The 13,709-nt window shown below is 42.0% G+C and overlaps 1 protein-coding gene across 2 annotated transcripts in view; it reads left to right on the plus strand.

The window, feature by feature from the left end:
* LYSMD4 (LysM domain containing 4) overlaps window positions 1–13,443 on the plus strand; it is a 96,068-nt gene extending 82,625 nt beyond the window's left edge. For both annotated transcript variants that reach the window (XM_078683114.1, XM_078683115.1), the window contains exon 3: window positions 10,046–13,443. In XM_078683114.1, coding sequence (XP_078539240.1) covers window positions 10,046–10,597 — 552 coding nt within the window. In that variant the 3' untranslated portion in view covers window positions 10,598–13,443. The remainder of the gene's footprint in view (window positions 1–10,045) is intronic.
* Window positions 13,444–13,709: the final 266 nt, after the last annotated feature.

A 13,709-nucleotide genomic window follows, 5' to 3' on the forward strand; every position in this document is an offset into this window, starting at 1 on the left:
TTGGCAAATGCAAGCCCACGCTGTGGACTTAAAATGGCGTCTGGAGTGGACCAGGAGGGTCCAGGGTACTTCTCTGATGGAGGGAAGCAAGGGCCAGTCTGGAGCAACCAGACCAGCGGTGTTGTCGTCGAAGTTCGTCGTCAGGAGGGCCACTAGCCAACGGGCAAGTGACCTGGACAACGCGGTGAGCAGCAAAGAGCAGAAGGGCCCCACGCAGATCTCGTGGATGCAAGGGGGCTGGACTTCGGTGCTGGAGCTGCTCAGGGTTGGGGCTTCTCTTACCCCAAAGCACTCGGTCGAGGGTCACTCGGGAGTCGTGCTGGTCAAGCGTCGTGCAGTCTTGGAAGATGGCCGGTCCCTCGAGGTCTCGTCACACCCACGAATCACAGCTGGGCTGATGATGCAGGTAGAGGTCAGAGGTGCTAGGGAAGCCGGTTCTCGTCGAGCTGGGCAGTCTTGATCCGGTGAGGAGACTTACAGCAGACCGCGATGCTTGGTTGGTGCCTGCTGCTGCAGGGTGACTACTCCTTAGTCACAAGGGAGAAATCTTAGGAAGAAGTCTTGAGTTCCTTTCGTGGAAAGTAGTTTCAGGATTCAAAGATGATCTAATTTGGAAGGGGGCCTGCTCCTACCTTTATCCTGCAAAAGGGGGCTGGCACGCGACTAAGTCCTGCCCTATGGGTGGGACTAGGAGGGGGGTGGTTACACCCCTCTCCTTTGCCGGGCTTTTCCCCAGATCAGGGGCTGGAGTGCCCCTGGAACTGGTTCAAGCCGGCTCATGCACAGTGAGCACCGGGGTGCCACTTGCAGTCACCTTCCTCTAAAGCCCTGCCTACCTAGGATACACAAAATCCTGTCTGGGACGGTGCTGGCACCGCCCCTGGCAGGAAACCCTTTGTCCTTGCCTCCTGCGCTGGGAGGACTCCCAGGAGCAGGAGGGCAGACTTGTGTCTCGGTGGCAGCATCCATCTTGTGGAGCTGTGGCTATGTCTGACTTTAACCGGGGTTACAGGTTACCAACATGTCGTGTCCCTCTAGAAGGGTGGAATGCTAACCCCGTCGCCAGAATTGGCGAGGGGTTAGTATTCCAATTCGTATGACACCTTACTCGACATGTTTTGATAATGTTATACCAAAGTTAGCATATGACCGCGAGGTACATAATGCACTTAAGAGTATATGGTATAGCGTTATCATGGAACAGCTATTAGGACTTGGTTCCGCAAGCTGCAAACGGGCTCAGCTCATGCCAGAGTACCATTTCACTTTATTCCACGCACTCTGCCTTCAGGATTGTTAAGGCCTGCCATAGGAGTGACTGATAGGAATATATGTGTCCATTTTAGGGTTAGATATAGGTATACTATATCTAAAGCAAAGGGTGATTACACCACCTTGCCCCAGCTGTCGTGCAGCCAGTTGTGTCAGTTTTGGATGGCCAGCCAGGGGTGGCATAATACATGCTGCAGCCCCTGGTAGGCCCTGGGTACACCTATGCCCTGGGTACCTAAGGTACACTGTACAGGGACTGATAAGGTGACTCAGTATCCAGTTAGATATGTACCTAGGGTACATGGAATCCATTTTACAGAGAGAGCAGTAGGCCTAGGGTCCTGAATAGCAGGGCCCCAGGTCAACTAAGTCAGAAAACCAGCAAAACACCAGGCAAAAAGTTGGGGGCAACCATAGTCAGGGATCTACCTTCCTACAGTATGCACTTCCCACATAACCCTTACGGAGATATTTTAAATACATTGATGGCTAAATTCGACCTGGACACAATGCAGTGTGCAAGAGATGGTTTTGGAAAATTGATCCCAACTTTTACAGGTAGAAACGCAAATACCATTATTGATCACGTATTGGTCTCAGCAAATATTGTTTCTCTTTGTACCACACCATGGATCGAAGACCTATTACTTAGTGATCATAACTGTATTATTATGCCATTAGCTGTATGGGGCAATAGATGCCCAGTAATACAAACTACAATTGGCAATATAGCTGCATGTAGGCCAAATGGAACCAGAATAAAATGGAAAGGGGTCAATCCGGACAATGTATTAAAAAACATTGTCACCGATTGTTATACTGAGATCTCTGAGAATTTGGATGTTAATGTCGAACCAGCCCAGATTTTAATGAACTTTTGTAAAATTAATGGAATTATTAATAGTATTCTGACTATGACATCAAATAGGAAACATAAACAGAATAGAGAATGGTTTAACCATGCCTGTACTCACTCTTTGAACCAGCTAAAACAAGCACGGTCTAGTAGGAGAATTTAAAGAATTTAAGACTGGTTTATAAATTACAATTAAAACAGAGAACGAGAGCGCTCCAACAGGAGGCCTGGGAGAAATTAAATCTGGCTGTAGATACATCTAACAGTCAGCTGTTTTGGGAAACAGTTAATTCACCTTTCTTAAAAAATGAGGAGGTCCCCGAACTGACATCTTATGTCAGTAGTGAGGCATGGGTTGTACATTTCTCTAGCATTTTTAACCCAGGAAATGTAACTAGAACTGATTCAAGTATCTGGCCGATTTTACCTCTAAATATCACACTAGCGGAGGTAGAACAAGGCATCAATAGCAGCAAAGGAGGGAACGCCCCGGGCCCAGATGGCGTCCCAATAGATGTTTATAAAGCCTTACCTGCTCTCTGGGGTCCCTTATTAAATAGAGTTTTTAACGCCGCTGTAACGGAAGGAGCCCCCTCAACATGGGGCGAATCAATTATTATTCCCATATTCAAGAAAGGGGACATATCTGAAGCCAAAAACTACCGGCTGATTTCTCTTTTAGCTTCTTCTATCAAAGTTATGAGTAGGGTTCTACTTGTCAGGTTAGAGGAGTGGGCTGAGGATAACGGTATTTTAACTCCGACCCAATATGGCTTCAGGAAAGGGCGGGGAACCCTTGAACAGTGTATTAATCTGGAATTATTAATCGGAAAATATACACGTGCTAAGCAAGGGTCCCTTTTCCTATGTTTCGCTGACCTTAGCAGCGCATTTGATTTAGTGGACGACGCCATATTATGGACGATTTTACTAGGTCTTGGTGCCCCAGAGTCTAATATTTTCTTTCTGACAAGGCTTTATGTAAATTATTAACATCCTTGCGGTACGGCAAAGGGGCGAATGAGTGTACCCCCAAATTTGAAGTTAAATCAGGCATCCGGCAAGGCTGCGTCCTTGCTCCTTTGCTTTTTACACTATTTATAAATGAAGTGGACGCAGCACTTAAACTAGTAAAGTCAGATGCACCTCGGGTGGAGGGGCATGATGTGCCGGATCTGCTTTATGCAGATGATGTCGTACTTTTATCGAGAACACCTATGGGCCTACAGAGGTTAATAGATAAGTTTGCTGATTTTATTAAGGGAAGAAAGTTGCAGATTAATAAGACTAAAACGTATACTATGGTCTGTGGTTCGAAGCCCGGGAGAATCAAATCCTTTTTTGTAGAAGGGCAGAAAATACAAACAGTAGATAAGTTCTGTTACCTAGGGATAACTTTCTCTGGCGATGGTAAATGGTCGCAAGAGATGACGAATGTTCGGTCTAAAATGGCAAAAAGTGTACACTGGGTTTTTAGGTTTGCCGCTAAAATAGGGGACCGTCGAGTTAAAGATTTAATGCACATTTATCAATCGAGATGTACCTCAATCGCACTTTATGGTGCGGGGGTATGGGGTCATCACTATCATGGTGATTTGCAAACAGAGGAAAATATGTTTCTTAAAAAGCTTTTCTGTTTACCCACTTCAGCGTCCACTGATTTAATACACAGCGAAGTGGGGATTAATTACCAGACAGACCTAATTGGGCTCAGACCATTATTGATCTGGAGATCTATATGGCTGAAAGAAGAGACCACATTCAACAGAATGATTATTAAAGATTGTCTTCTATTAGATAATTGTTTAAAGATCCCTTGGCTCAAATATATAGTACAAACTTTTAAGGATGTATTTAAAATAAACATCTTGGAAAACCCTAATGAAGCAATAGAAACGCCTAAAATTGAATTGAAAAATACGTTTCTGTTGGAGAGAAAGTATGCACGTCGAAAAAAGTAGCAGGCATTTAAGAACTTGCCAGTCTATTACTCTTATTTAGAAACTGAGGGATTCCAAACTTACTTGAGCCAGGTAACCAGATCATCGCACCGATTTGTCCTTGCAAGAATGAGATTAGGCCTCGTTCATCACTTGGTAGCATTTCCCTGTGTAAAAAAGTATCCTGATTCCCACTGCCCATGTGATGGACGTACCAAACAAAGCACTTTGCACTTTCTCCTTCTATGTGATCTGTATCTGAACCTCCGTACTGCTTTCCTTAAACTTTTGTTTAAAAAATACTGCACATAACTATGAATGCTGCTATGAGTCTGCTATTTACAATGCAAGAGCCTGATATTTGTTTTTATACTGCAACATTTATTTTGAGATCAATTCATGCCAGGAAAAAAGTATGTTGTTTTAAGTTGTATTAACAGTCATGATTGTATTCCATTAATTTAATGAATTGTATTGGTTTTTAATAATTGTTTTAAATGTGCTTTTATGGTTGTTTTATCTGAACCGAATAAAGCTTATTGAATTGAATTGAATTGACTAACAGATAAAAAATTATTTGACTGCCAATGCATCAAAACTATGGCAGGAAAAGGCAATTTTATTTTTGTAAAAACAATAAGGGGCAGCAGCAAATGCTAATCATTGGAAATATGTATTTACATCATTGCACAAAGAGAAAAAGAGACTCTGCAAGGATATTGCAGAGAAATTTAGAAGTCTTGAAGATGGACTATCTAAACGCCCTGATGATGATCGGAGGAGATTTTAATACAAATTTAGTCTGGTCCAGTAGTAATTAAGAGTTGAAAGTAATTGACGATGCATATTGGAACATATACCCGGTGATTCCGCAAACCCAGAGAAAAGAGGTGTTTAGAGAACAACTAGCAAACTCTTTAGAAGCCCTGGGGATGTGGTGTTTGAACGGCAGGGTCAAAACTGACAGCCCTGCTGCCTTCACACATGTCACCATTTAGACTGGCAACTCTAGACTACATATGGATTTGTGTAGAGTATTTTCACAACATAAAGTATTTCCATATAACTCCAAAAAACTCAGGTGAGCACGCAGCTTTGACATACAAGATTAATATAAGGATGGATGCTCATGGGTCAACAAAGTGATATGGCACACATCAAATGAATCTATTAGAAGTTGGAGAAGACCCCCACAAGCAAAAATAACCAAGACTACAGTCTGACTAAAAAAGGGGGGGGGGGATTTAAGCGCAATAGGAATGCAAATGAGGGCTGTCAAAAACTGGTAATAACACTACAAAGTAGAGCTAAGAGCCATAACAATAGAGATAAATACAAAAAAAAACACAAAGGAGCAGAACCACCAATCCAGTGGGGACAGGAAGCCTGTAGGTTAAAAAAACAGCTAAATAAAGCACTACGAAGCTACAGCTATAGGAATTTAACACCAAAGAGGCTGAAAGAAAATGTTAAACATCTGAGGCAAGCATTCTGAAAGCAGATAGCTGAATAAACTAAAGATGAGATGAGCTGGGCAAAACCTCATACCACACTTCAGTCAAAAGACCCAATGAAATTCTGAGGCCTTCTTAATTATCCCAATCAAATCAGAAAATCTACTGGTTGTAATATCTCCCCAAAGCAGTGTTCTGAATATATAAATCAACTATATTGGTCGGAGTCCATGCAAATTGCTGCAGTCCCTTAAGCTAGAATTTAAATGAAACATCTGGAGCTAATGCATGCCTAACAAATGATGGGTGGAGAAAACCTTAAGCCAACTAGTAGTGTCAGGCTCCTGGACCAAATGGCCTGCCTGTGACATTATAAACATTTGCAGAATCCACTCAAACGGCTGCAATACCAACAATCCCTGCAAGCTCAAAGTTAAATTAACCATCTAGAGTTAACACATGGCCTAACAAACAACGGGTGGGCAAAACCTTAAGACAGCTAAGAACATCAGGGGCTACAGGCCAAATGCCCTGCAAGCTTCACTTCTGGACCCTGATACTAACGTTTGCCTTTACGAATTGTTTTCTATCGAGTGCTGTTCTGGATAGTTGGAGAGGGACCATCTTGGTTCAAATGCATAAGAAGGGAAGTAACAAGTACCCAGAAAACTAACAAATGATAGCCTTACTGGACGTGGAAGTGCTATGTTCGCCCCCTGAATGATGGGGTTGAAGCGTGGGCCAAAGGAGAAACGTCCTTTATGACGAAGCCCCAATCACACTGTGACTTCACAGAGCCAGCAACAGAAGGAACGCATCTTTAGCACATATTTGTTCTGCATGCAAGTCATTACAAGTACTTGCTTTTTAGGGGGGCGCATTGGTGGAATGGTGTTGGAATTAAATTCCAGCACCTTACCTGCTGTTGCACAGACTGGAGTTGGAATAGTAAATTAAACTATTCCAAAATCCAGCACTCCCAGAGGCAAGTCGTTATAACGACTTGCAGGTAGAACAAATGCATGCTAAATACAAGTTCGTTCGTGTGACGGCGTTCCCAAGGCATGCGGGATAAACACATGTGGATTACCGTCATACATTCGGGCCAAAGACATGCAGTTGATCCCATGGCTCCAAAGTGGGTTGCAAAGGAACTGTAATATTAAGGACAACCTGTTAACCTTGACTACTTTGATCGATGAAGCCTCATTAGCAAAATTCCTCCATTATATGTGGCTTTTATTTATTTAGATAGGACTTCAATAACATTCCAAGAGGCTGTCTATAGGCAAAAACAAGCAGTTGGGGAATTTCAATGCTACTGCTAAAACTCTTGTGTCACTATATAGTGAGACGTGGGTAAAAATCGAGGTAGCAGCAAACTGGTTCACTTCTGAAAAGATTATTACGAACAAAGGTCGTAAACAAGGATGTATCCTGACCCCCCCCTACTTTTCAACTTTATACATGACCGGCATGGAAACAAACTTGGACATTATCAGGAAGTACACCCCATGTTTAGCCAAGAAAAATGTCCAAATCCTGCAATATGCAATGTCATAGACTTATTAGATCGCACCCGGTTGGGCCGCCGGAGGTCACTGAATGATTTAGCCTGCTACTACACAGACAATGCTATCTCCAGCAACCTCTCTAAAACGAAAACAAGGATCTTTGGCAACAAACTAATGAAATCAGATGCTTAGTTCATTAGGGACACGTGGCTAGAAAGAGTAAAAAGCTATAGAATACTTGGGCATTTGTCTAGATGGAATGGGTAGCAAAGGGGTGCAACTAGATTCCCTAAAGGCAGCAGTCACAAACATGACATGCTCAACGGGCTGCCTAAAAAAGAAACTGGCTTGTCAAACTCCAAAGTCTTGACGTTAATTGTGAACAAATTAATGCCCACTATCTCTTATGGAGCTGCCGCCTGCTATTTGCCCTCATGGATTGTACAAACCATGTACAAATCAGGTTGGAATTTAACCTTGCTAAACAGGACCTGGTGCTCTGTGCAAAGTATGTGTCGTACTGCCAAAAATTAAAAGCCTCCGGAAGTGTCACAATGAAACATCCTTGAAAGACAATCCAGGATCCTAACTCCCCGTGGGGGTCTTTATTAGCAACCTCAATCATAGCCTTGAAGGTGGGGCTGATACTTAGCGCTATCTCCCAATTAGCCTCACATCAAAATCATTAATGGAAAATGCTAAGATAATCTCACCGGAACAAGATCTAAGGTGCATAGAGTCCAAAGCACATGGCAATTGGGTAGTAAACTTTTACTTACTCGGCTCTGTCCGAGAATACTTGAGTCTGCCACTCCCAAATCAGTCCCAATACAAGCTTATGTGACTCGGATTTGTCCTGATCCCACTATGAACCTATTGGTATGGACATAAAAAGTGAGAAACCAACAACCGTTGCAGACTATGTGATCAAGCGAAGGAGTCACTGATTCCTGTGATATACATCTGCGAAGAATTGAAAGCCCTGGGGGTATTTTGGTTGCGCAGTTGTTTCGTGCTCTAAACCTACAAACCTGTAAGACCTCAGTTCTGGGCTGCCTAAAGGACGTATCCTGCCAGTTACCAGATCAAAGTAACTGCAGGGCAGAATAAAATCTTAAAAATAATCTATTCATTGATATTATAACCTCATGGGTGGCAAGGACAACGATACACTCTCCAGAACGATTGATGTGGAACAGGAAGGCTCCCAATTTAGCATGGTCCCCTGTGGAACTGAACGCCTACAAGCACTTTAAAGCTCGTCTTTAAGACAAATCCCCTGCCATTTGCACTTTGGGGTTTCTTTGTTTATATATGTAAAATGCCAGAACGGTGGAAGTGCAGACTGGAGGTTCCCTGCTTAGTGTAGTTACCAAGTGGAGCGGAAGCTTACAAGCATTTAAAAATTCGCTCTTAAAATAAGTCATAGCCTTTAAGGCGGAGGAGATGGTAATAATATCCTACACTTTGCACTTTGGGTTGGGGGAGTGGGTAAGAAAGAATGTATTGTTTTTTAATGACTTTAATTAATCGTACATTAATAAATATATTTATACCTACCATTCACCTTGATGCTTGATCCAGCAACCCTGTGTAATACTTCTATTTGAAGTTAGACTCCTTGTATATATTTTATAGAAAGTGGAACCAACAGAAAAAATAAAAATCCTTTTTCAAACCAAAATCGGTTCCAGATTCACTCAAATTTGTGTGTTTTTCAGCCGCAGCAGATCGAGCACAATGGGGGACTTGCGATCTAATGAATTTTCTTCCGGGTGGAAATACTAAAAACAAACAAGCAAATGTCACCTGCCAGCATCCATACCTTAAAGAAGAGTTGCATGTTCAACAGTTCCCTGATCCCGTATATCAGAAATGTGTTGCTGGAGGGCAGATCACATTATTCATATTCAGATTTCTCAAGTAAAACACTAGTAGGACACACAGAGTTAGCTATGCTGAAAACATGTGAAGGCCAAACAAGGTATGTGATCTATCCACATGATCACATCCAGGTCAATGTGTTGGTGCCAGATTTCTCCATTTTTATTGTATAATGTATTTCTTGCTCATTTAAACGAGTTATTTCAACACTGTAGTTAACACGTGTTACTCTGCCACGTTTCTAAAACAGATTTTTTTTAATAAACAGCCAATTACTTATTTAATTTTCTATTTAATTTTAAAGAGCACCCTAGTGGGACTCTTGAGGCTGTTTTTGCTAAGGAACTAGGAGAATGTTGATTTTGACACCTCTGTACAAGGGATGAGTCATACACTGTGTACATAAGTGTAGTGGCAGATTTTAAAATATGACATGAGTGTTTAAAGGTGTGTGAACACATAGATTTACATACAAAGTGTGGGCTGTATATCGTTTATTCGAACTAATTTACTTTTAGAGGAAGAGATGATTTGCTGAAGACCCTAGTAAGTGAACGGTGGTCCTATGGTTTAAATCAAGAAAAAACAATTGTATTTAGAAAGTCATTTTTATTGAATTTACGGGGACAAACTAAAGAAAACTTCTCAGATGTAATCCTAAACCAATTACACAGAGGCTGCAAGGGGTCGTCCTTTGCATACGTCAGCACAATTCGTAGTATTAAATCTGTAGATAGTACATTTTTCTTTGGTGAGGGGAGTGAGGAACAGCAGTTTAATATTTAGTACCAGTATCTATGGATAGTAGTTACATAACCATTCACAAGAAAAACCAGCATTAATGATTTTTCTCTTTTAATATTCCACATGTATTGAGCTTTCTTGTAGCATAAGTCATACAGCCCTGCTGCATAATGTGTGCTCTTGCCTTATAATTCCTGTGTTGCATATCGCCCGTTCTTGACCATCTTCCATTCCAAACAGGTTGCCTCTTTCCAGCCTTTCAATGCATGTTTTGTAAGAGGCCAATGTTAGTATTCTTGGTACTGTAGACAAAGCATGTTTTTGGAATATTTGAGACTACGATGTGTCTTATGGAGTTACTCCCTTCTTTGTTCCTTACAGGTTGCTGACATCAAACGTGTGAACAACTTCATCAGGGAGCAGGACATTTATGCTCTAAAGTCAATCAAGATCCCCGTGAAACCCAATGGGATTCTGACCGAGGGGCGGGCCGAATTGAGACCTCTGCAGCCCACAGTCTCCTCCTTAGGACTCAAACTGGTTGAGTCCCCAGACGTCGATGACCTGAACAGTCGGGCGGACCTGACAGAATATTTTAAGGAGATTGATCAAAACATTGAAGCAGCGGTGCAGTCTACAGAACAATCATCAGCCACCTTTCCCTCCCACCTTGTCACCGGGTTTTCCCCTGGCTCCTTTCCTGCGAAGAGCGGCACCTCTGGTGCAGACTGTGGCATCCGATGGTGGAATGCTGTTCTCTTCATGCTCTTGATAGGGATTGTTTTGCCAGTGTTTTACATAGTGTATTTTAAAACTCAAGAGGGGAGCCCAGCCAAGGAAACCCAAGGCTTCGCAGAGGTTCCAAGCTCCACCAATGCGGAACATATATGGAATAACACCACAATAGCTTACCACACAAAAACAGTTCGCTGAGAGAGACTGTGGACACATACCCCTGCTGTAAGGGGGTCTGGATTCCCAACTCGGAGAGAGCACAACATTACAATGACACATACACAAGCCAGGAGGAACAAAAGACATAAAGGAGGAGTTGGTTGAGTCCGTAAAGTTTGCTCCCAGTGGCACATGTTTGTAGCTTAATCAAGTCCCTGCTTTGGTATTGTTTGATCTGTTCTGTGTTTTTGTTTTAAAAGATTTTTGTTTTAGCTCCGTGGTGTGACAGTATGTTCAGTTCTTCTTGAGCTCTATAAAGAGTGCCAAAGTGAGGCATTACAAAGCACCTTTGTCATAACACAGGGTCATGATGGTTAAAGTGTTAGCACATCTCCGTTATGAGTGCAAGGATTGCAAATACTTTGAATCCTTATACTGTCTAAAGCTGCTATACTACTAATGAGATTTTGATATACCTTTGAATTGTGATTATTCACTGTTATTCTTAATTTTTCAGTTACTCGTTTTTCCCTGTGGTAATTTGTTTACACAACGCACCATGATGCAAAAGTGCCAACTGCCTGACTCTCCATCTGGCATAAGCCATTTCCTTATCCACTGAAGTGGCTGACAGACCAGAATTAAGGGTGCTGACTGACATATGTGACTGGAAACATGCCTCTTATCCAGCAGACTTGTGGATTACAATTGTAGCCATGTGGTAGTGGTGTATTCTATCTACTGCACTACTGGTTGGGTCTCTTATCTTTTTTCATTTTGGAAAAACAATCTGCGCAGTGCCCCTAAGCTCACGGACTGACTGCAAGGTAGTTTCGTTGTAAGATTGGTGCTATCAGTATTTATTTTCTTATTTAAATGTATTTGTTTTCACCAGTCTTTTCCTCTCACAATTATTTGAACTGACATTTAAGCCTTCCCATTCACCTAACAACTCCAACCACTCCCCAAGATGTGGGACAGAGGCAGCACACATACTGACCCGAAACACGAATGGAGGCATAAGGGTCAGGATAGGAACGGGCAGGCGGAATTCCGGCAGCTCCCCATTCCTTCCTGGTTATCCCTGCATAATCCTCTCCATCTGCCTTATTCCTTGATGCCCTACAGCTTGCCACGACTTAAGTGCATGTTTCTTCTAAGGCCTTCCCTTCTATCCGTGCAATGTTTGGGCTTCTCTAAAGGCAATATCAGTAGCCCTAACCACTGTTTTACAAGATGTGCTCCCCGAATGGTATAATCTATCTAGTTGTGCTTACTTAGCTGCTACTCTTGTAGCAGGTAAATACAGCATTGTGTTGAAAAATAGAATCTCCATAGACAGTGCGAGGGAGGGGGCATTACAAACCAATATCCAAGCACTAACAACTCTAACACACAGTTCCTGATTATGAGTTAAATGATATTTCTGCGTGGAATTCTGCTCCTTTCAGTCATGAGTGGACTGTTGTTCTTACTCAGCGATTTATTGGGCGCGGGAACTACAGGCCCAATTTTAACTGACTAGACAATCCTGCCAGTAAAATCCCTATTGAGAAAGGGCGTCAATTTTGTCTGGACCTATACCTTGGCCCCAGCCTTACTTTTAGATAAGGCACGGGGAGTGCATGTGATCCTCTCATGCCAGCCAACCTGTGCCCACTCCACCTCAGACCAGACCCCAAAGCCCCTGTACAGATTTACTTCCTGCTCAGAGCAGGTTTAAATCAGTGTGTTAAACCCCATGGAAAAAGGAATATCATACATAATACCGCCCAGTAAATCTGTGTCCATTTAGTCTCCATTTTGTGGGGTTTCATTTGAAATGGGAGTAAAATGCGTGCAAATATCAGAAACTGTAATGCTGGCAACTAAAATTCTTGACACATATTTGCTCCTAACTCGTAATTAGGGCCATAGTACAGTTTTTCTGTTCTCAGGGTGGGAGAAGAAATGGAATTTAAAAAAAATATTCTTGCACTTATTAACTTTTCGCTTGTTAAAAATGGCAGCATTTAATGTCCACCCTTTTCATTGGGAATGCTACAATGTAATATTTGTCTCTACCCATCCTAGAGAAAATGGGTATTTTGTAATAGCATATGTTTATCGAAATTGTATTTAATTTCCGTTATGAAAGTAAAGTGTATTTACATGTTCTTCCGATTCCTAGGAAAGAGCTTCGAATCCTTTAATGTAGTAGTTGAAAAAATATGTTTTTAAGAAATATGTGACATGATCTTGAGTCCTAAAGATTAAAAACTGTTGGCTATCTTTATGAAAAAGTGGCATATCGCAGCAAGAATGCGTCAAAGTCGCGGATGTTGTGTTGGAACACCCTTGCAAAACCCATGTAAATGCCCCCCTTGTTCAGAGTAATGCAACACAGCCATTTGCCGTGCATTACATTACTTCAAATTTATGAAATGCCACACAGGCCCATGCAGGGTGTCCTTGCTTGGCTTTATAAATCTCATTTTTTAAAGTTTGCACCACTCTTGCTTCATGTTGCGTGGTTCTAGAGCAATGCAAAGGGGCTCCTAAATATGCCCGTGTGTGTCTGGTAACAATGTACAGCAGTGAGACTATTTCTGAAAAGCCTGGTGTGGTCTTGGTCGCTGCTCTGTTCTTTAACTAAAGTGTAATCAGTAATGTTTCCATGTACCTTTTCCTTTAAGTATCATACCCACTTCCACCAAAAAACTTGTCACTGTGACTCTCATTTCATCAGCTTGACACTTCCATTGAGAGTGAGGGAAGTGTCTCCCACTTTCTGTCAACACCACGTTTTAAAATCTTATCTTGGATACCAAGGGCAGGGAGAGTGTGCAAGCTGCGAAATACATGCACATTTTCATATTAAAAATTCATTAAAACTAAAAAAAAAAGTTTGAAATGTTGATAACAAGGTTAGATTGCCCTTTTAAAACGGGAAATACATCTGTGTTTGGCACATACAGCAACCAGCATAAGCTATACGAATTACCTCGCTTCATTTCACCAAATGCCTTCACCTGAAAAGCTAGTGTATGTGTTTTAGCTGAGATTTTATTTTTTATATTGTGTATGTGTGATCCTGAACATTTTGAGTAATGTGGTGAGAAGTCTACCTCACTTTACTTTCTCTGTATTGGGTGTTTTTTCGGAAGCTCCA

This window comes from Lissotriton helveticus, chromosome 3_1 (genome assembly GCF_964261635.1).
Source record: "Lissotriton helveticus chromosome 3_1, aLisHel1.1, whole genome shotgun sequence".
Lineage (NCBI taxonomy): Eukaryota > Metazoa > Chordata > Amphibia > Caudata > Salamandridae > Lissotriton > Lissotriton helveticus.